Below are 24,883 nucleotides of genomic sequence, written 5' to 3'. Positions count from 1 at the left end.
GACTTCAATAAAAGTGTAAGAAAATAATAAATATAAAAATGACTTAAGTGTGAAAAAGTTAAATAAAAATTATGTAAAAAATAAAAATAAATCACTAAAAAAGACTTGAAAAAATATGAAAAATAATAAAAAATCAAAATGACTTAAATTAAAATATACGAATCATATAATGGAATATAAATCAAAATAACTTAAACAATAAACAATTTAAAATAAAAAAATTAAATTGTATAAAAATAACAATGACCTTAAATGTAAAAAATAATAAAAATAATAGAAACTCAAAATAAGTAACATAAATTTAAAAAAGAACAAATGCCTTAAATATGTAAAAAAAATGTATTAATAATGACAAATAAAATAAATAATACACATTATAAAAGTCTAAATTGACAGTGTAAGACAAAATTAAAAAAATACAAAAATCGCTTACATAAAAAAGGAAAAATATAAAATTACATGAAAGCATTTTTAAAATGACTCAAATGAAAATAGAAAAATAATACAAATAAATACAAATGAAACTGACTTAAATACAAGTGTAAAAATATTTTTTAAAAAATCAAAATAAATTTAATAAATGCGGCTCGTGACTTCATGACCATTCAGAAATGGTCAATTCGGGCAAAGCTGTGGTAACCATAGCAACCATAACGTAACCCGGAGACAAAATGTAATGCTATTGTTACACTTTCACATCACAGTGGACTTTATTATTATTATTATTATTATTATTATATGCAACTTCATTGCTACAGTTAAATACATACTGCGGATTTTCGAGAAACACTGGAATGTACATCAAAGTTTGCCGTTAAACGGGATCTGGTTCCCCCGTACATATCCCCATTTCTCATTTTCGGCAGTTTTTCGGCAGGAAGTGGAGTGTGCCGACACCCAAAAAGTGTAATATTATCATAGAACGTAAGAAAGTGCATAATAGACCCCTTAACGTCTCGGTCTATTTAACCAAAGCAATAATAATAATAACTGTCTGTATCCGTGGTTGCCGTGACAACAACATCAAGTCCCACAGAGCGACGCCGCCGCCGCGTTCATCTGCTCTCTACCCGCAACCCGATTATCTTCCGCCGTGCTCGGAGGCGATTTGGAGGACCTCTGGGGCGTGTGCGAGCGGCGGAGGCGGCGGTCGGGGTACAGGCTGTTGTCGAAGGGCTTGCGGTGGACGCAGATGACATGAGTCTTCAGGTTGCCCTTCTGGGAGGCACTGTAGGGGCAGTATCGGCACGGGAACGGCTTCCGAGCTATAAAATGGAGAAAAAAAAGAACAACGGTTAACAAAGCAGAAATATGTCGAGGAATATTCCACAGTTTAAAAAAAAAAAAAACAAAAAAAAAAAAAAAACATAAGTCACTCTGGAGTATAAGTGGCAGGAACAGCCAACCTATGAAAAAAAGTGCGACTTATAGTCCGGAAAATACAGTATATATTGTAATTTTCTGGACTATAAGTCGCTCCGGAGTATAAGTCGCACAAGGCCAAAAATTCATAATTAGGTATAAAAAAAACAACATAAGTCGCTCTGGAGTATAAGTCACAGGAACAGCCAACCAATGAAAAAAAATACAACTTATAGTCCGGAAAATATTTCTGGACTACAAGTCGCTCCGGAGTATAAGTCGCACAAGGCCAAAAATGCATAATTAGGTATAAAAAAAAATAACATAAGTCGCTCTGGAGTATAAGTTGCAGGAACAGCCAACCTATGAAAAAAAATGCGACTTATAGTCCAGAAAATACGGTATATATTGTATTTTCCGGACTATAAGTCGCTCTTGAGTATAAGTCGCACAAGGCCAAAAATGCATAATTAGGTATAAAAAAAAATTACATAAGTCACTCTGGAGTATAAGTTGCAGGAACAGCCAACCAATGAAAAAAAAGTGCGACTTATAGTCCGGAAAATATTTCTGGACTACAAGTCGCTCCGGAGTATAAGTCGCACAAGGCCAAAAATGCATAATTAGGTATAAAAAAAATAACATAAGTCGCTCCGGAGTATAAGTTGCAGGAACAGCCAACCTATGAAAAAAAATGCGACTTATAGTCCGGAAAATACAGTATATATTGTATTTTCTGGACTATAAGTCGCTCTTGAGTATAAGTCGCACAAGGCCAAAAATTCATAATTAGGTATAAAAAAATAACATAAGTCGCTTTGGAGTATAAGTCGCATTTTTTCAGGTAATTTATTTTAACTACTTAACCAAAACAGACATTACTTCCCTTTGGAAGGCAAGTTCTAACAATAAAAAAATATGCTAACATATGCTAACACATATGCTAACACATATGCTAACAATGGTTATTCAGCTACACAAAAAATAAACAGAAAAGGTGTCCAGTGTTTATGTAACATAAACACTTTTTTCGAATTTTTTAAGGTAATTTATAAAAAAATAACATAAGTCGCTCTGGAGTATAAGTCGCAGGAACAGCCAACCTATGAAAAAAAGTACGACTTATAGTCCAGAAAATATGTTATATACCGCATTTTCTGGACTATAAGCCGCTCAAGGCCAAAAACGAATAATTAGGTCGAAAAAAAGTGCGACTTATAGTCCGGAAAATACGGTATTTGGTTAGCTGAAATTTTCCAAGGACTCCCTGGGGTCCCTGCACCACAGTTTGTTAATCCCTGCATTAGACTGTATATTTTTATATATAAAAATGTAAAATAAAATATAAAAATGATATTGTGTGTCGCTGCTCTATAGAAGTCCACAAAAAAATGAGTATAATATGACCATTTCAAAATATGAGTTTTGGCTCCGACTTTATGGAATGCTGGCTATTAATACACACACGGATAAATAAACACACACACACAAGTGTTGAGTTGAGGAATGACAGACGTCTGCAGCTGAGACAGGAAAGGAATGCCAGCACTTCCTGTCTGTCCCGTGCAACCCAACCCCCGCCAACAACAAAGCAGCTAATAGCTTCCATGAGTTGATCAAACCGTAATGTAAAACAAAAAAATCAGCACCACGCCGATGACTCATGCACCTTTATGCTTTGACGGTCATGTGTCCTCACTCGCCGCCGCCGGGGGGGGGGGGGGGGGACTATTCCGGACGAATTAGCTCATAAAAACGACTTTTTCCTGTCTGTCTCACACTTCAATGTGTGATTCATCCTTACAGTAAACTGTGATGTCATGAAGTCGTTTGACATCACTTCCCAAAAACCGAGGGCCGTCTCAATGTTTGTACCCCCCCCCCTCCTCCCCCCTCCCTTGCGTTCTTCTCACCCTTTTTTTCCTCTCTATCATGTTCATCATTGGAGTCGTGGAAGAAGGGTGGCAGGAGGGAAGGGTGGAAGGATGGAAGGAGGGAAGGGTGGAAGGATGGAAGGGCCAAAGGACTGAAGGACTGAAGGACCGAAGGACGGAAGGGTGAAAGGATGGAAAGTTGGAAGGATGGAAGGATGGAAGGATGTAAGGATGTAAGGATGGAAGGATGGAAGGATGGAAGGATGGAAGGATGGAAGGATGGAAGGATGGAAGGATGGAAGGATGGATGGGTGGAAGGATGGAAGGATGGATGGGTGGAAAGTTGGAAGGATGGGGTATAAGGGTAGAAGGGTAGAAGGGTGGAAGGGTGGAAGGGTGGAAGGGTGGAAGGGTGGAAGGACAGAAGGGTAGAAGGGTGAAAGGATGTATGGGTGGAAGGATGGAAGGGTAGAAGGGTGGAAGGATGGAAGGGTAGAAGGGTGGAAGGGTGGAAAGTTGGAATGGTGGAAGGATGGAAGGATGGAAGGATGGAAGGATGGAAGGATGGAAGGATGGAAGGATGGAAGGATGGAAGGATGGAAGGATGGAAGGATGGAATGGTGGAAGGATGGACAGGTAGAAGGATGGAAGGGTGGATGGGTGGAAGGATGGAAGGGTGGAAGGATGTAAGGATGTAAGGATGTAAGGATGTAAGGATGTAACGATGTAAGGATGGAAGGATGGATGGGTGGAAAGTTGGAAGGATGGGGTATAAGGGTAGAAGGGTAGAAGGGTGGAAGGGTGGAAGGGTGGAAGGGTGGAAGGGTGGAAGGGTGGAAGGGTGGAAGGGTGGAAGGACAGAAGGGTAGAAGGGTGAAAGGATGTATGGGTGGAAGGATGGAAGGGTAGAAGGATGGAAGGATGGAAGGATGGAAGGATGGAAGGATGGAAGGATGGAAGGATGGAAGGATGGAAGGATGGAAGGATGGAAGGTTGGAAGGATGGATGGGTGGAAGGATGGAAGGATGGAAGGTTGGAAGGATGGATGGGTGGAAGGATGTAAGGATGGAAGGATGGAAGGATGGAAGGATGGAAGGATGGAAGGATGGAAGGGTGGAAGGGTGGAAGGGTGGAAGGACAGAAGGGTAGAAGGGTGAAAGGATGTATGGGTGGAAGGATGGAAGGGTAGAAGGATGGAAGGATGGAAGGATGGAAGGATGGAAGGATGGAAGGATGGAAGGATGGAAGGATGGAAGGATGGAAGGTTGGAAGGATGGATGGGTGGAAGGATGGAAGGATGGAAGGTTGGAAGGATGGATGGGTGGAAGGATGTAAGGATGGAAGGATGGAAGGATGGAAGGATGGAAGGATGGAAGGATGGAAGGATGGAAGGATGGATGGGTGGAAGGATGGAAGGATGGAAGGATGGATGGGTGGAAAGTTGGAAGGATGGGGTATAAGGGTAGAAGGGTAGAAGGGTGGAAGGGTGGAAGGGTGGAAGGGTGGAAGGACAGAAGGGTAGAAGGGTGAAAGGATGTATGGGTGGAAGGATGGAAGGGTAGAAGGGTGGAAGGATGGAAGGGTAGAAGGGTGGAAGGGTGGAAGGGTGGAAAGTTGGAATGGTGGAAGGATGGAAGGATGGAAGGATGGAAGGATGGAAGGATGGAAGGATGGAAGGATGGAAGGATGGAAGGATGGAAGGATGGAAGGATGGAAGGATGGAAGGATGGAAGGATGGAAGGATGGATGGGTGGAAAGTTGGAAGGATGGGGTATAAGGGTAGAAGAGTAGAAGGGTGGAAGGGTAGAAGGGTGGAAGAAGGGAAGGGTGGAAGGGTGGAAGGACAGAAGGGTAGAAGGGTGAAAGGATGGATGGGTGGAAGAATGGAAGGGTAGAAGGATGGAAGGATGGAAGGATGGAAGGATGGAAGGATGGAAGGATGGAAGGATGGAAGGATGGAAGGATGGAAGAATGGAAGGATGGAAGGATGGAAGGATGGACAGGTAGAAGGATGGAAGGGTGGATGGGTGGAAGGATGTAAGGATGTAAGGATGTAAGGATGTAAGGATGTAAGGATGTAAGGATTTAAGGATGTAAGGATGTAAGGATGGACAGGTAGAAGGATGGAAGGGTGGATGGGTGGAAGGATGGAAGGGTGGAAGGATGTAAGGATGTAAGGATGTAAGGATGTGAGGATGTAAGGATGTAAGGATGTAAGGATGTAAGGATGTAAGGATGTAAGGATGTAAGGATTTAAGGATGTAAGGATGTAAGGATTTAAGGATTTAAGGATGTAAGGATGTAAGGATTTAAGGATGTAAGGATGTAAGGATGTAAGGATGTAAGGATGTAAGGATGTAAGGATGTAAAGATGTAAGGATGTAAGGATGTAAGGATGTAAGGATGTAAGGATTTAAGGATGTAAGGATGTAAGGATTTAAGGATTTAAGGATGTAAGGATGTAAGGATTTAAGGATGTAAGGATGTAAGGATGTAAGGATGTAAGGATGTAAGGATGTAAGGATGTAAAGATGTAAGGATGTAAGGATGTAAGGATGTAAGGATGTAAGGATGTAAGGACATCTCGGATGACACCAACATCTCATCCAAGGCTTAGCGACGTCGCAGGTCCTCCTCCTGTCCTCCTGTCCTCCTGTCCTCCTGTCCTCCTGTCCTCCTGTCCTCCTGTCCTCCTGTCCTCCTGTCCTCCTGTCCTCCTGTCCTCCTGTCCTCCTGTCCTCCTGTCCTCCCGCCCCCCCCAGTAGGACATCTGCAGGAATCGAACACTCTTCCGTGCATCTACATAAAAATGCGTTTTGGGAGCGAAATTTGGGCAAACTCACAGAAGGTGTAAGCAATAAAAGGTAATGCTCCATCTGCTGGTGTATAATAACCTGATGGCCACTAAAGTACACACACACACACACACACACCTGACACGTGAATATCATCATAATACTACACAAGGTTGTGTATATGTGTGTATATGTGTGTATATGTGTGTGTGTGTCAGTGAAAACAAAAACAATAACTTTTTTCCGGGAAATTATGAAATAAAAACATAACGGACGCCATCTTTATAAAAAGTCAGGTTAAAAGAAGTCAAAAGGTTTTCACGTCCACGCCGCGCTCGTGTTTTTCGGACCCCCCCCCTCCCCCCCCTCCCACAGGGGAGGTCCAGGAGAGGGCAACCTCCAAATAAGTTCCATTAATCACCAAGCAGAATCTAATGTAACTAATATTTTACAATTAGAGGAGACAGGAACCATCCATCTCTTCGCTGCGTGATCCTCTATTCATACATGCACACGCACACAATGTACACGCGTGTGCATGTGATGCTATACCTTTACATGCACATGCACACGTATCGCCGTAACTAGGATGGCGGGGAAATGAGAAAGGAGGGACTGACAGAAAGAGAAATGATATTCCAATAGTAAAGATTGCTGACACTGACCTGTATTATGTTTAAAATGACACTTGAGAATGCATCTGGCAACCAAGAAGCTACTTTTCAGATTAAAAACCTAAATTCATTCATTCATTTTCTCCCGTTTTTCCTCACAAAGGTCAAGTTTAGTAAGATACAAAAATCTTGAGAATGCATCTGGCAACCAAGAAGCTACTTGTTAGATTAAAAACTCTACATTCATTCATTCATGTTCTACCGCTTTTCCTCACCAGGGTCGAGTTTAGTAAGATACAAAAATCTTGAGAATGCATCTGGCAACCAAGAAGCTACTTTTTAGATTAAAAACTCTCAATTAATTCATTCATTCATTCATTTTCTACCGTGTTTCTTCACCAGGGTCGAGTTTAGTAAGATACAAAAAATTTGAGAATGCATCTGGCAACCAAGAAGCTACTTTTTAGATTAAAAACTCTCCATTCATTCATTCATTCATTCATTCATTCATTTTCTACCGCGTTTCTTCACCAGGGTCGAGTTTAGTAAGATACAAAAATCTTGAGAATGCATCTGGCAACCAAGAAGCTACTTGTTAGATTAAAAACTCTCAATTCATTCGTTCATTCATTTTCTACCGCTTTTTCTCACCAGGGGCGAGTTTAGTAGGATACAAAAAATCTTGAGAATGCATCTGGCAACCAAGAAGCTACTTTTTAGATTCATTCATTCATTCATTTTCTACCGCTTTTTCCCCACGAGGGTCGAGTTTAGTAAGATACAAAAATCTTGAGAATGCATCTGGCAACCAAGAAGCTACTTTTTAGATTAAAAACTCTAAATTCATTCATTCATTCATTTTCTACCGCTTTTTCCCCACCAGGGTCGCGTTTAGTAAGATACAAAGATCTTGAGAATGCATCTGGCAACCAAGAAGCTACTTCTAACCACACTATCAGGAGATTAGAATGTACTATAATTATAATATAATAATGTACTATAACTACTATGATGTCGCTTTTTGTACTCTTAAGGAACCAAATCCACGTCATGTTCTCATATAGCAAAGTTCCAGGATTCATTTCTCACCAGTTGCCAGATTGTTGCCAGATTGTCTTTACTGTCTTTACTGTCTTTATTGTCTTTATTGTCTTTATTGTCTTTATTGTCTTTACTGTCTTTATTGTCTTTATTGTCTTTATTGTCTTTACTGTCTTTATTGTCTTTATTGTCTTTACTGTCTTTATTGTCTTTATTGTCTTTATTGTCTTTACTGTCTTTATTGTCTTTATTGTCTTTACTGTCTTTACTGTCTTTACTGTCTTTATTGTCTTTATTGTCTTTATTCTTAACTGTCTTTATTCTTTACTGTCTTTACTTTTTTTATTGTCTTTACTGTCTTTACTGTCTTTACTGTCTTTATTGTCTTTATTGTCTTTACTGTCTTTACTGTCTTTATTGTCTTTATTCTTTACTGTCTTTACTGTTTTTATTGTCTTTACTGACTTTACTGTCTTTATTGTCTTTATTCTTTACTGTCTTTACTGTCTTTGTTGTCTTTATTGTCTTTATTGTCTTTACTGTCTTTGTTGTCTTTATTGTCTTTATTGTCTTTATTGTCTTTATTGTCTTTATTGTCTTTATTGTCTTTATTGTCTTTATTCTTTACTGTCTTTATTCTTTACTGTCTTTATTCTTTACTGTCTTTACTGTTTTTATTGTCTTTACTGTCTTTACTGTCTTTACTGTTTTTATTGTCTTTACTGTCTTTACTGACTTTACTGTCTTTACTGTTTTTACTGTCTTTACTGTCTTTATTGTCTTTACTGTCTTTATTGTTTTTACTGTCTTTACTGACTTTACTGTCTTTACTGTCTTTACTGTATTTACTGTTTTTACTGTTTTTACTGTCTTTACTGTCTTTACTGTCTTTACTGTCTTTATTTATTTTTTTTTTTTTTCCGCTTTATTTGGGCAAATATATGAATCATAACAGTGCATTTCTTACATCAATCAAAATCAAAATATAACTTTCCATTATTTACATTTGTATTCAACCATCTGATAACAAGCCCAAAAGGAGTAGGCTGAAGCAAAAGCTTATAAATGCCTACCCCTTTTTGCAAGATATAATTATGTTCATGCCACTGTCTTGTTTCCCCTGTTATTATTATCATTGTATTATTATTATTATTATCATTATCCTTATTGTTATAATCTTTATCATTATTACCATCATTATAATCATCACTAATATTATTATTTTCATCATTGTAGTTGAAGATTTTGTGATTTTTTATTTGTAATTATTTAATTTTACAGACTTCATTGCTTCTTGTACAGTGTAGAAATTTCTTCTGTTTTATTTTCAGAAATCTCCAGTCTTTGTGTGTCAATTTATTAGCCCACTTTTTTGTGACATTTACTTATTTTCTGGATTGCATGTGTCTAATCTTGTGCATTAAAAAACAAGAACTTGAGACTGTGTCTGGACAGGTGACCAACCCAAACATCAGTTTCTTCTTGTTAAACCCTACCTGAGGTTTTTAGACGTGTTTATTAGTTTGTGTGTGTCTAGTCTTGTGCATTAGGAAGCAGGTTTTAGGTCTGTGCTCAAACCAATTTTTTAAGCAGTGATGTCTTGCTGTCCATTATTACTATTTATTGTAAAGTAATAATTAATAATAATTAATGATGATAATAATAATGATAATCACTACCTCTATATTTATGCAAGTTAGCCTAGGTACCTCTAACAATTTATAGTTACAAAGGTATTAAGGTAATATTCTTACATTTCTCATATCAGTCAATCAGAGATTCCAGCAGAGATGACAAGACAGTAGAATGATCATTATTAAAATACTATTCCCACTTATATTTATAAACAGACACTTAGCTTATCCTGTGTCACATTTCATCGAATTTACAACTAAATTAAATTCAGTAGTGCCACCAATGTAGACACTTTTTTTTTCTTTTTTTTTTTTCTCCCCCAAAATTAACATTTTTTTTCTTTTTTTTTTTTTTTCTGTGGCTACCGACAACCAAGCAAACAAAATAATGAGTAACATTTAAAGAGGAGAAAGGGGAGAAAAATATATGCATTTATATATACGTACACATACACATATATATATACATACACATATACATATATATATATATATATATATATACACATACACATATACACATGCATATGCATATACACATCTACAAATAAATGCATACATACATATGCACATGTACAAAAATAAAATATTGAGGGTAAACATAACTGCAATATAACTTTATATACACGTTTCCAAACTAATATGACCTGCATCAAGTAGTCAGATTTTTTAGTGTCGTTTTACTGATGGTGAAATTGGGTTAACTTATAATGTCGCTATTATAATTTGATAAAATCCAATCTTTATATTTTCGTTTAAATTGTGGTATGCTTTTACTCTCCTTAATTTCCGACGGCAAACTCTCCCATTGCTTTATTCCACAATTGGAAACACAAAAACCTTTTCTTGCGGTCCGGTAACTTTCAGATTTAAAATGGTTTGGATTTCTGAATTGATAGGATATTTCTTTTTCCTTGAACAGACTTTGAATGTTTCCTGGTAGGAGTTTATGTTTAGCTTTATAAATGATCTGTAAGGTTTTCAAGGATATTATATCTGCAAATTTGAGCATTTTGGATTCGAGGAATAATGGATTAGTATGCTCTATGACACCTACCTTATGTATATGCCGAATTGCTCTTTTTTGCAGGAGGACCAGAGGTTGCAGATTGGTTCTGAAGTTGTTTCCCCATATCTCTGAACAATAAGTCAGATATGGCGTTACAAGTGTGGAATATAGGATGTGAAGAGATTTATTGGTTAAAACATGTCTTGCTTTACTGAGAATTGCAACATTTTTTGCCATTTTTTTTGCTGTGTAGTTAATATGTGATTTCCAATTTAATTGGCTATCGAGAATTACACCTAAAAATCGGATTTCATTAACTTGTGTGATTGTTGTTCCACCAATTGAAATTTTAATCTCTTTGTTTTTTAATTGCTTTCCAAAATATACACATTTTGTCTTGTTCATGTTCAGTGATAATTTGTTTGAATTGAACCATAATTTAATCTTGAAAAATTCCGATGTTATTTTGTGGATCAATTCATCAAGATTTTTTCCTGAAGAAAACAAACTAGTGTCATCGGCAAAAAGAACTGGTTTTAAAAAGTCTGACACATGACACAGATCATTAATATATAATGAGAAAAATTTGGGTCCTAGCACAGAGCCCTGGGGGACCCCACAGGTTACTTGTAAATGTTCCGAGTTATAATTTTCCATACTAACATACTGTACTCTTCGGTCTAGGTAACTTCGAATCCATTTTAATGGTAATCCTCTTATTCCATATCTGTCCAGTTTCCTCAGTAGAATATCATGATCAATGGTATCAAAAGCTTTGCTCAAGTCCACAAATATTCCAATGGAGTGATTTTTTTCTTCAAGAGCAGATGATATTGTTTCTACAGTGTCCATGAGTGCTAAGGCTGTTGAATGCTTGGATCTGAACCCATATTGTGCATCGGAGAGTAGTGAATGTTTGTTCATAAATTTTTCCAATTGATTATTGAATAATTTTTCGAGAATTTTTGAGAACTGCGGTAATAATGAAATAGGTCTAAAGTTATTAAAGTCCTGTTTGTCACCTGATTTGTATACTGGTATAATTTTGGCTATTTTCATTTTGCTGGGGAATACACCTGAACTGAAAGACAAATTACATATGTGTGTCAGTGGCAGAGCTATATGTTTAATTGTGGATTTAATTGTTGACATGTCGAGATCATTGTAGTCTGTTGATTTCTTACTGATGAATTTGTTAACTGTTTGTATAATTTCATTTGGTTCGACTGGGGATATAAACATGGATGAGGTATTACGTTCTGTTAAATTTTCTTTCCAGCCTAAGGGGAGTACTGGATCTGGTATTTCCCTGGCCAGTGTTGGTCCCACTTTTACAAAATATTCATTTATTTTATTTACCACAGTATTTTTATCGAAACATTCTTTGCCTGCAATGCGGAAAAAATTGGGGTAATTATTAGATTTTTTTCCTTTGTTTATCACAGTTTTTAGAATACTCCAAAAAGCCTTCATATTATTTCTGCTTTTTCCTAACTCAGTACTGTAATAATCTTGTTTGCTTTTCCTTAAAATGGAAGTTAATTTGTTTTTATATGATTTATACCTACTTTCAGCGTCCTGTGTTCTTTGTTTGATGAAGTTTTTATAAAGTGCATTTTTTTTCTTACAAGCATTCTGGAGACCTTTTGTCATCCATGGACATGGATTATTATTTTTTTTTATACAATGTTTTTTGATTGGACAGCACTCATTATATATAGTGTTGAAAACACTCAGAAATCTATTGTATGCACTGTCCACATCATTATCTGATAATACCAAATCCCAGTTCACTGCTTTCAATTCATTTTCCAATTTGTTAAGTGAGTTATCATCTTTGATTCTTCTGTAATATATTTTAGATGTGCTGCAATATTTTGTTCTATAATTAGTGTCGTATAATAAAAAAATTGGTAAGTGGTCGCTGATGTCGCTCAAGAAGATCCCACTTTCCAGGCTATTGGTAAAATTGTTTATGAAAATGTTATCTAATAGTGTTGCACTGTGAGTTGTAACTCGAGTTGGTCTGGTTATGGATGGGTACAAATGCATACTGTATACTGTGTTTACGAAATTGTCTATTGTCTTGTCATGACCGGTTTTTAGAATATCAATATTAAAATCTCCACATATGAATAAATTCTTATGATCTTTCGGTGAGTATGTTTGTTCCATCCATTCCTTAAATTGTTCAATATTTGCTGACGGTGGTCTATATACACAACTCACAAGTGCACGCTTGTCTTTTTCATTAAATATTTCAATTGTTAAACTTTCTACTAAATTATCTATGGTTAGTGACATGTTATTTATGACTTTATAATTTAGATCCCTGTTCACATACAAGCCAACTCCTCCTCCTCCTTTATTTTTCCTATCTTGATGAATGAATTCGTATCCTTCTATGTCAAATTGATTTTCTATGTCTGGTCTTAACCACGTCTCAGTTATTGCTATAATATTGAACGGCTGTGTAAATTCACTTATGAAGTTTTTAATACTCAAAAAATTGGAAAGCAAACTGCGTGCATTAAAATGAACTATACTGAATTTGCCTTCATTATCTAATTGATTATATTGTTCAGCAGTGAAGTATTTACTATTTATGTTTATATTATTGAAAAGATTATTGTCAGGGTCTATATTTGTTTCATTTTCTAAATCACTATACTCTTGGCTCTCAAAGGGGTTAAGCTCAATATTTTGATATTTTCTAATTAATGATTGTAGTTGCTTACTTGATGACGATTGTCCATATGTATCTGTCATTATGGTATGATGTGTTGATTATGTTTCCTAATACTTGTCCAGATCATGGATTTGCCTCACCACCATCACTCTTGCCTCTTCTGGTGCCCCATTTTGTTTTATGAAGACCTTGCAATTCCGGACCCATGTTTGCTGAATTTTCCCTTGTTTCTTTAGTTGGCGTGCTTTTCTTGCGATGTCTGCGTTCCGTTTTGTCAAGTGTTCGTTAATGTAGATATCAGTACCTTTAAGTTTGCGTCCTTGTTTTAGCAGTTCAGTTTTTTCCTTTCTGTTGGTGAATCTAATTATTACTGCGGGTGGTCTTCCGTGTGTAGGCAGGGGGTGACAAGCTTCGATATGTTCCGTTTCCAGTTTAATTCCCAAGTTGTGCAGTTGGGTCATCACCTGCTGCTCAACTGAGCTCAATTCAGAATCGCTCGGTTCGCCGGTCCCTCTCTCCTCAGGTACAAGAGCCCGAGCATACGAGCGCGGACGAATCTTGATACCTGTGATTACGACGTCATTTGATCTTGTATATTGCTCCAGATCGTCCACTCGTTGTTCAAGCTCCAAGATCCTTTGCTCCCTTTCGGCGTCTCTAGCACTCAGTCTTTTCATCTCTTCCTCCATAGCTCCGAACCGCCGTAGTAGCTGCTCCTGCTGTGTTAGCACCCTGCTAACATTGGCACCCAGGGAGTCCAGTGCGCTCCTGATCTCCTCAAACTCCTCCGGAGCAGGTCCCTTTTTCGGTGGCATTTTCCCTCTCTTTTGTTTTTACTTATTTGTAGAAAAAAATGTGTTCAAAGTCAAAGTCAAAGCTGCCAAATCCAAATCTATTAGGCTTGTGGCTCGTGACACGGGAATGACAGCAATACTGTCTTTATTGTCTTTATTGACTTTACTGTTTTTATTGTCTTTATTGTCTTCACTGTCTTTATTCTTTACTGTCTTTATTGTCTTTATTGTCTTTATTGTCTTCACTGTCTATACTGTTTTTGCTGTCTTTACTGTCTTTACTGTCTTTACTGTCTTTACTGTCTTTACTGTTTTTACTGTCTTTATTGTCTTTACTGTCTTTACTGTCTTTACTGTCTTTATTCTTTGCTGTCTTTACCGTCTTTACTGTTTTTATTGTCTTTACTGTCTTTACTGTCTTTATTGTCTTTATTGTCTTTACTGTCTTTACTGTCTTTACTGTCTATACTGTCTTTATTGTCTTTATTGTCTTTATTGTCTTTACTGTTTTTACTGTCTTTACTGTCTTTATTGTCTTTACTGTCTTTATTGTCTTTATTGTCTTTACTGTCTTTATTGTCTTTATTGTCTTTACTGTCTTTACTGTCTTTACTGTCTTTACAGTCTTTACTGTCTTTATTGTCTTTACTGTCTTTACTGTCTTTATTGTCTTTACTGTCTTTACAGTCTTTACAGTCTTTACTGTCTTTATTGTCTTTATTGTCTTTACTGTCTTTACAGTCTTTACTGTCTTTACTGTCTTTATTGTCTTTATTGTCTTTATTGTCTTTATTGTCTTTATTGTCTTTACTGTCTTTACTGTCTTTACTGTTTTTACTGTCTTTACCGTCTTTACTGTCTTTACTGTGATATTTGTCTTTGAAGCCAGATCCTGTCCTCTGAAACGTTGACATGTTTTGGTTGTGTTAAAGTACCAAAAGGGCGACGCCGCGGGGCCCGAAAGCGAAGCAGCCGCAGCGTGAAAGTGCTAAAAACGATCAGGACGATCATGACCCCGCCTCAGCACCAAGCGCACGTTTGTGTGTGCGAGCGTGAGATAATGACCATGATGACAGCGGCAGGGGGGGCCCGACGGGGGGGGGGCCGGCCAGAGGAGCTGAATGGTGACGGATGACACAGCGCCGAGCTCTGATGGCCTCCAGACAGTGAGTGATGACCGCACATCCTTCCCCGGCGCTCCACCCTTCATTATCTCCATGAGGAGAAGCAACGGCACAAAAGACGGCCGCGTTGCCCTCTCGCTGCCCTCGCACGACATCTGCTCACGGAGACGAACGCGCTACTGCCATCACTCCATTCATCTCCATCTGCGGCCATCTTTTCTTGCTTCTCATCTTTGAGGGGACTCGGAGGTCAAACAATAAGATAATGACCTTTCTGGTTCTGGTTCTGGTTCTTAATCATTTATGTATAGATCTTATGCTCACGGTGAGAAGCCGGGATTTATCATTTCATTTATGAAGCGCTTCAAAGTTATTCAAGGGCATCTATGTTTTTAAAAACTGTAATTTGAAAAAAAATATTGTATTTTATGGTGGTAAATGTCGCCATCTTGTGGCTGAACTTTGCTATTGCAAGTGACTTGAAGCCAGCTTTAAAACACAAGGGATGTTCCAATGGAGACTAAATGGGCATGCAGAAAGGGTTCACGACGGGGTCACCATCTGGCCAATTACTACCACCGCCACATCGGAGTCGACCCGAACCGTCAACGCAAAACGCATCACTCGCGTGTCCAAAGTGCCCGGCAATATGTCAGCGTGCCACTCGACATGCCATCATCATCCAGCGTGGAAAAGATGGGGGGGAGGGGGGGGTGAACAGAAAAAGACAGAGCCGTGACAAAGCCACCTGGTCATCGCTGAGGACGGGACAGGCGGGAGGGGGGTGTGTGTAGGGGGGGGGGACCACCTGCTCCGATTCGCTTTTTGGAGGACATCCACGTATCCTCAATGTCAATCAGCAATGGACGTCTGTTTGACTGACAGGCCTGATAGAGAATGCAAAAAAAAACTGACTAGACGGGGTGCCCAAATGTAAATATTACCCTCCCCATATCGGAGATGCTTAGAAGTTATATAATATAATATATTTAATATTTCATATATTTCATATAATACAAGGAGTTCAATATATTTCAAGAAAAAAACTGCATACAGGCGAAATCCCAAAATATTTAATATGTAAGAATTTACTTTAAAAAAAATTCAGGAAAAAAGTTTTTTAACAAAAATGAAATAGTTTGGAAAAAAAAAACAGCTGCAATTTTATGACAATAAAGTAAATATATTGAGCGAAAAAAGACGAATAAAATTTTAATATTGTATCTCTTACTATATAATAATAATTTATTTTAATTTAAATAATTTACTAAAATAAATCATAAAAAGAAAAGAATTTAATTTAATAATAATTTCATTTTTTTAAGCCAACAAACTAAATACATTTTTAAGGAGAAAAAGTTGGAATTATTTGAGCAAAAAGTTATAATACAGTTATAATATTAATATTGATATTGATATTATAATAATATATATTATATAATAATATTATAATAACAATAATAAATAAAATAAATAATAATAATCATCAATAATAATAATAATATTAATATTAGAATACTATATAATATTATATAATAATATAATAATAATAAATAAAATAAATAATAATATTATATCGATTTTGATATTAATATCAACATCAATATGAATATTATAATAATATATAATAATATAATATTATAATCATAATAATAAATAAAACAAATATAATAATATTATATCGATATCGATATTAATATCAACATCAACATCAATATCAATATTAATATTAATTCACCTAAAAAAATGAAGTTCCCACAACAAAACAATAAGTCACGTGAGCTGGATTATTAATATTAATATTAAATATTAAAATAATATAAAGCTGTTATAATATTGATATTGATATTAATATTTTTTTACCTAAAAAATGAAGTTCCCACAACAAAACAATAAGTCACATGAGCTGGATTATTAATATTAAATATTAAAATAATATAAAACTGTTATAATATTGATATTGATATTGATATTCATATTGATATTCATATTTTTTGACCTAAAAAATGAAGTTCCCACAACAAAACAATAAGTCACGTGAGCTGGATTATTAATATTAAATATTACAATATTGATATTGATATTGATATTGATATTGATATTCATATTCATATTCATATTTTTTGACCTAAAAAATGAAGTTCCCACAACAAAACAATAAGTCACGTGAGCTGGATTATTATATTAGCAAAAAAAGCCAATATCATTTTTCATGATAATATCAATATGATGTGATAACGATATCAACTTACATTACACCACTATTATTAATTAATTATTATTATTAATTATTAATATTGATATTCATATTAATATCCATATCAATATTAATATTAATGTGGTGGAAGCCCGTTTCCACCACTGACGAAAATGATCCCGATTGGAAGTCATAAATATGAGATAACAATTCCAAGAACCGATTCCGACCCCCTGAGTTTGACCTTTGATCCACAGAGACGGGAATGTCGCTACAGAAGGTTCTGGAATATGACGAATCCAAACGTCATTAGGTGCAATTACGGCGTCGTGATAAGTGCGAGAGTCGCCTTTTTCGCCTTTCCGGAATATTGTCATAACCATCTGTGCACGATGACGCCGCACCATCCCGACTTACTGTTCCACAATCGGGAAGAAATGGGAACAGATGTGATTCCCTAATGGAGTTGACAGCCACTTCCCTGTCTTTCATATGCAACATATTGAGTTCCAGAATTTAAGAAAAAGTGTACGGGGCAGGGGGGGGGGTCACAATTTGGGGGGGGGGGGGTCATGTTGCACTCATAATACATGCATATCAAAGACCCCAGCTGTTGCATCCACCCCTCCCCCCGGGGAGAGACGCCATTATTAAATCTGCACTCAGCCTCTCTACCAGGGGACGGGGGGGGGGGGGAGGGGGGGGGGGGACACGGGGGGGGGCTCAACTGGTCCAATCATCAGGGGTCTTCCTTAGCTCCGTTTCCAAGTTCCAACCGAAAAAAAAAAAAAAAAAAAAAAAAAACAGGAAATAAATAAAGTTTTTTTGAAGTACCAGTGAAGTACCACGTGTGTATAATTGGCGGGATTTATTCACATGCACGCTTCACACCTTCCCAGTCAGGTGATGATGGCTCGGGATCTGCAGCCGAAAATATTTTAGAAGGGGGGGGAGGGGGGGGGGCATCTAACACAAAGTCACACTAAGTCACACTAAGTCACACTAAGTCACACTAAGTCACACATGACACAGGAAGCAGGATGTGATACTGATAAAACACTCTTCCACCCCCCCCCCCCATCCCCAAAAAAACAACAACAAAAAAAAAAAACCTGGGGGGGGCATTGAAGCTATTTGTCCACTAGGTGGGAGTATAAGCTTTCAAATATGAGGCTTCATGTTGCTAACTTCAAATATGGAACATATTGAAAAAAATATGGATATCTGCTGACAAGTTATGGATACTTCAAGAAAAAAACTGCATCTTATTTTTTTTGGTCAATTTTTTTAATTAATTTTCCAAATATTTCAACCTTCTCAAGTAATTGTTGTCATTTTTTCTCATACTATTTTGACTTTATTCGCATAATATTAATCATATATTAATATTATATATCATATATAATAATATATTAAGAATAAAATAATGATAATAATAAAGTTGTAATTTTTTGTCATACTATTTTGACTTTATTTGCATAATATAATATATTAATATTATATATCATATGTAATAATATATTAAGAATATAATATATTATATTATTAATATATATTATAATAATAATAAAGTTGTAATTTTTTTCATACCATTTTGACTATTCACATATTATTAATATATTAATAATATAAAGTTGTCATTTTTTGTCATACTATTTTGACTTTAATAATTACTTTTGACTTTGACAATATTATATTATATTATATTATTAATATATAATAATAATAATAATAATAAAGTTGTCATTTTTTGTCATACTATTTTGACTTTAATAATGACTTTTGACTTTGACTTTAATAATATTAATAATATATTAATATTATATATCATATATTAATAATATAATTATATTATATATTATTAATACATAATGATAATAATAATAATAATAATAATAATAATAAATTTGTATTTTTTTCTCATACTATTTTTACTTTATTCGCATAATATTAATAATATATTAATATTATATATCATATATAATTATATTATATTATATTATATTATATTATATTATATTATATTATATTATATTATATTATATTATATTATATTATATTATATTATATTATATTATATTATATTATATTATATTATATTATATTATAAATATAGAATAATAATAATAATAATAATAAAGTTTTAATTTTTTGTCATACTATTTTGACTTTAATAATATTAAGAATGTATTAATATTTATATATCATATATAATATATTAATTATATAATTATATTATATATTATTAATACATAATGATAATAATAATAATAAATTTGTAATTGTTTCTCATACTATTTTGACTTTATTCGCATAATATTAATAATATATTAATAGTATATATCATATATAATTATATTATATTATATTATATAACAACAACAACAACAACAACAACAACAACAACAATAACAATAACAATAACAATAACAATAACAATAACAATAACAATAACAATAATAATAATAATAACTTTTTCCCCAATATAATTTTCGAAAAGGACTTTCTAAATCCTAGTTTTAGAATGCACCATGGGCCGCAAATGGCCCCAGGATCCCAATTTGGACACCCCTGACCTACCATGTACGACCCGTCAGCGTATGCTCACCTGCTGTCCCGTTATTCATGTTCCCGCCGCCGTTCACCTCGTTCCGATGCACGCCGCCGCGGGTCTTCTGAGCCCGCAGTAGCGACAGAAGCCCGACTTGCGGATACGGACTCATCGGTTCCGGCGTCGCGTTATCGGGCGCCGCCGCCCACTGACCCATCTTGTCGGCTTGACCCCCGTTTGTCAGCACTTCCACCCCGTTTGGGGTCGCTTTCTCAACATCAACTGCAGAAACGCTTACGGTTTCTTTTACCCCCAAAAGGTCACACGTGTACGCAGGGGGCGGGGGTCCATTCCTGAACATGTCGGACATATGGAGCAGCAAAGCGGGGGTCACGGTGGGGTGCGAGGACACCGACAAGTCCAAAGGCTCATACTGGGACTTGGGCGTTATTACACATGAAGGACTAGCACAGTCACTGTGGTTCTCAGCAGAAAGGTACTGACTACTTCCTGGGCTCCTGGGTTTGAGTTTTGGGTTTGGATTGGGACTGGAACTCCCGCTGCTGTTCTGCCAGGACGGGAAACGGTAGCGTTCCAGCTGGAACCCGACGGCGGGTACACACTTGTAGGAATTGTCGCCTAAAAACACACAAAAGCAACAAAACACAGGATGCAAATCAAATTCCCAAAGCATAGTAAGCACTTTGTTTCCGAGCAAGGCACGCCGAGCTACGACTGTTCTCAAACGTGAAAAATGTTGCAATCCCCCCCCCCACACACACACACACACGGAGCTGAATGATTTAAGCGGTGCCCTGCAGTAAATCAAGCTTGTAATCAGCTTTCAGCTCCAGCGATCCATCATTTTACAGTATGGCCGCCGCCGCCACGTAATAATAAATACACCCGAAGATGCTAACGCTCAACGTGATTCCTACAGAAATAACACAAGAGTCAAATTTGCAAAACATCGCCACGATTAACCCTCCTCTTGTGTTAGCTTTCTGGTATCTCTTATGCTAACGGGTCGGTTTTGACCCATATATTAAATCAGCTATAAAATACACTAAAAAATAATAATAGTTATCATCAAATTTGCTTCTCAGCTTATTAAATCCTACCCTTACATCTGGTACTTTGACAAGCAGTAACTGTTACATTTGTTCACTTCCTGCTTTCCTAATATACTTTCTATTTTATTTTATTTTATTTTATTTTATTTTATTTTATTTTATTTTATTTTATTTTATTTTATTTTATTTTATTTTATTTTATTTTATTTTATTTTATTTTATTTTATTTTATATGTAAAACAGGTCGGTTTTGATCCATATATTAAATCAGCTATAAAATACACTAAAAAATAATAATAGTTATCATCAAATTTGCTTCTCAGCTTATTAAATCCTACCCTTACATCTGGTACTTTTACAGTCAGTAACTGTTACATTTGTTCACTTCCTGCTTTCCTAATATACTTTCTATTTTATTTTATTTTATTTTATTTTATTTTATTTTATTTTATTTTATTTTATTTTATTTTATTTTATTTTATTTTATTTTATATGTAAAACAGGTCGGTTTTGATCCATATATTAAATCAGCTATAAAATACACTAAAAAATAATAATAGTTATCATCAAATTTGCTTCTCAGCTTATTAAATCCTACCCTTACATCTGGTACTTTGACAGTCAGTAACTGTTACATTTGTTCACTTCCTGCTTTCCTAATATACTTTTAATTTTATTTAATTTTATTTAATTTTATTTAATTTTATTTAATTTTATTTAATTTTATTTAATTTTATTTAATTTTATTTAATTTGTAAAACAGGTTGGTTTTGACCCATATATTAAATCAGCTATAAAATACACAAAAAAATAATAATAGTTATCATCAAATTTGCTTCTCAGCTTATTAAATCCTACCCCTCTATCTGGTGCTTTTACAATAAGTAACTGTTACATTTGTTCACTTCCTGCTTTCCTAATATAGTTTTATAGTTTTATAGTTTTTGTTTTGTTTTGTTTTGTTTTGTTTTGTTTTGTTTTGTTTTGTTTTGTTTTGTTTTGTTTTGTTTTGTTTTGTTTTGTTTTGTTTTGTTTTAATTTAATTTAATTTAATTTAATTTAATTTAATTTAATTTAATTTAATTTAATTTAATTTAATTTAATTTAATTTAATTTAATTTAATTTAATTTAATTTAATTTAATTTAATTTAATTTAATTTAATACTACCCCAACCTTCTATAAGTGGGTCAAAAATGACCCGGTGTTTTCTTGAAATATCTTTGTAATGAAATTTTTTTATCATTTCATATTCCAGGTATTCCTCAAAAAACATGCTTTTCACATTTTTAAGAAATTTTAAGAAATTTTAGTTTTTGTGTTACTACCCCAACCTTCCATAAGTGGGTCAATAGCTTCTTAATGAAAATTTTTCATGGGTCAAAACCGACCCGTTAGCATAAGACATGATACCAGAAAGCTAACACAAGCGAAAGATTAAAAAAAAAAAAAAGTGCAATAATCCCGTCTTCTTTTGCTTTCATCCTGTTTATCTGTGAATGATGTGTCGTTCCTAACATCTTCTTGTGTTTACACACAACGTAACGGTCCCGGCGATGACGGAAACACCCTCCAGGGTTAAACACACTTCAGTGTGACCGTTTGGAAGGAAGAGATCGTCAGCCTCGCGTTGTCTTTAAACAGCCCAGCTGTTTCGCCGCCATTCCAATTACAGTAAAAGTCATCCGACGCCATTAAGCCACAAATATTGGCAGTTTATTGCCCAACACTCTCTTGGCATTTGAAGGTCAGGCCATACATTATACTGTGTCTTTTAGGGATGCGTCTGGGATAGGCAGATAAACCCACCACCATTAATTTAATTCCATGCATATTGATGCCTTATTGTTCTTCTTTAATGGACTAATATCTGAGTTACAGCGGTGATTCATCCCCGCCAGAGAAATATCAATTTCATACCCCTCAAGATGTGACCCTGAGGTAATTCTCCAGATCTAATGATCTGAAGTCGGCGCTTTACTTTGTTTCGAACTTTAATAGAAAAACTACAATTGTGAAGCGAACGGCAATAAAAGGACGGCTAGTTCTTTTATGTTTCATATGTAGAAAACCATAAAATATCAACGTGTCCTTGAAGTAAAGACGCAGTATTTGGTGCAACCCGATACGGGGGGGGTGTAGTACAGGGACCGCAAGGACCACCGAGAGTCACATGTAAAAATCTAAGACAGAATTTAAAAACTTTTTTTGCAAAAAACTTTTAAAATCATCATTTTATTATTATTATTATTGGGTCCCGGTATTGACCCCTGGGGGACGCCGCATTATATATTTAAGCTCACAGGTATATAAGGCTACTGTTTCCTGAGTAACTTTTAATCTGATTCAAGACTTGTTTGCTTTGTTTATCATAACAATTTAAAAAAATATTTATTCTTCATTTTTTTCTCGAGTATTTGAATTTTCGACTACAAAAATAATTTATGATTTTTTTATTATTAGCTCTTGAGTGCTAGTACTTGATTACTTGAGTACTATAATCAGAAAAAATGGTGTTTGAAAGTAATATTAGATTTAAGTATTTTGTGACTTAACAGATGTTGTGAACAGTTTTGGTCCCAGTATTGACCCCTGGGGGACGCCACATGATATATTTAAGCTCACAGGTATATAGGGCTACTGTTTCCTGAGTAACTTTTAATCTGATTCAAGACTTGTTTGCTTTGTTTATCATTACAATTTAAAAAAAAATATTCTTCATTTTTTTTCTTAAGGATTTGAACTCTCAACTACTAAAATAATTTATGATTTTATTATTATTATTAGCTCTTGAGTGCTATAACCAGAAAAAATGGTGTTGTATTGTTTGCAAGTAATATTAAATTCAAGTATTTTGTGACCGAACAGATGTCGTATATATTGAACAGTTTTGGTCCCGGGATTGACCCCTGGGGGACGCCGCACAATATATATCTTGTATATATTTTCTTGAGTATTTGAACTCTCAACTATGAAAATGACATTATTTTTCTTCATGATATTATATTTTTTTCCAGTGTTTTTTTTTTTTTTTCTTCTCAGAATTCTGATTTTATTCCCATGGAATGTTGACATTATTACATTGATATTAAAAAAATTTTCCCAATATGATTTTCTAAAAATTATGACTTGATTTTGTATATTACTAAAAAAAATTTAAATTATTTTTAATATTTAAACTTTACGTTGCTAAATTAACATAATATTTCCTCAGCATTATTAAATAGCGTGAAATTAAATTATTTAATAATTTAATTTTTTAAAACATTTTCCTCATAATGTTTTGACTTTATTCTATTAAAATTACTGTTTAAATTTTTGCTGTAGTTGGGTTTTCATGTTAAATTACATTTCTAGAATGTGTTCCGAACCAATAACAAAGCACTTGCGGGCAGCATGTGGCCAATGGGCCGCACTTTGGACACCACCGGTCGCCGGTGTAGAATATAAAAATTGTTTTATTTCATTTTGTGTATATATATATATATATATATATATATGGATATATGAAATGTACACAGAGACATGTATCATGGATGTAGACAAGCGGGAAAGATGCTTCCACAATGCCACACCCTCGCGTCTCCCGAAATCCCGCCTGCTTAATGGAACTCTTCCCGATGCTCCATATATATTAGTTATTTTGCGGTTTAAATTACGACGACGTTGCCAGTTGCAGGAAAACACACATCTGACCTCATCTTTTAGCGTCCCGAAAGCCATTTACCCGAACTAAACATGGGAGCAGTAAAACAACATAAAGGCTGAGGATTCTACTCAAAGCACCCCCCCCCCCCAACCCCCGCTTCCTTTGGACGGGTGCCATCTTTGTGATTGCCTGGTTCATGCTAACTTAATCAGTTTAAGATTTACTTACACTGTCGAGGCTCACAATATGTGAGGGGAGTCATTTCAGAGCTTAGATTTATCAAGCAAAAGTCCAATTACTGCATCATTACAAGCCGACGCCTCTCTCGCATAACACAGAGACTCTAATAAAACCATGCATATGCGTTATCTGACCTTACAGAGAAAACTCTAAATCAGGGGTCTCAAACTCAATTTACTTGGGGGGCTGGGCGAGGCTGGGCCGCATCAGGTTTTCCATAAAAAAAAAAAAAAAAAAA

At 35.3% G+C, this 24,883-nt stretch overlaps 1 protein-coding gene across 1 annotated transcript in view; it reads right to left on the bottom strand.

Annotated features, from left to right (window-relative positions):
- Positions 1 to 437: 437 nt before the first annotated feature.
- Positions 438 to 24,883, bottom strand: part of LOC131138355 (zinc finger protein 536-like) — a 64,760-nt gene continuing 40,314 nt past the window's right edge. Inside the window, exons 3-4 of the mRNA XM_078791120.1 lie at positions 19,742 to 20,323; positions 438 to 1,265 (exon numbers count right to left, since the gene is read on the bottom strand). Coding sequence (XP_078647246.1) covers positions 1,024 to 1,265; positions 19,742 to 20,323 — 824 coding nt within the window. The 3' untranslated portion in view covers positions 438 to 1,023. The remainder of the gene's footprint in view (positions 1,266 to 19,741; positions 20,324 to 24,883) is intronic.

This window comes from Doryrhamphus excisus, linkage group LG6, assembly GCF_037039965.1.
Source record: "Doryrhamphus excisus strain RoL-2023G ecotype Guam linkage group LG6, RoL_Dexc_Guam_v1.1, whole genome shotgun sequence".
Lineage (NCBI taxonomy): Eukaryota > Metazoa > Chordata > Actinopteri > Syngnathiformes > Syngnathidae > Doryrhamphus > Doryrhamphus excisus.
This window is presented reverse-complemented; position numbering and strand designations above follow the sequence as displayed.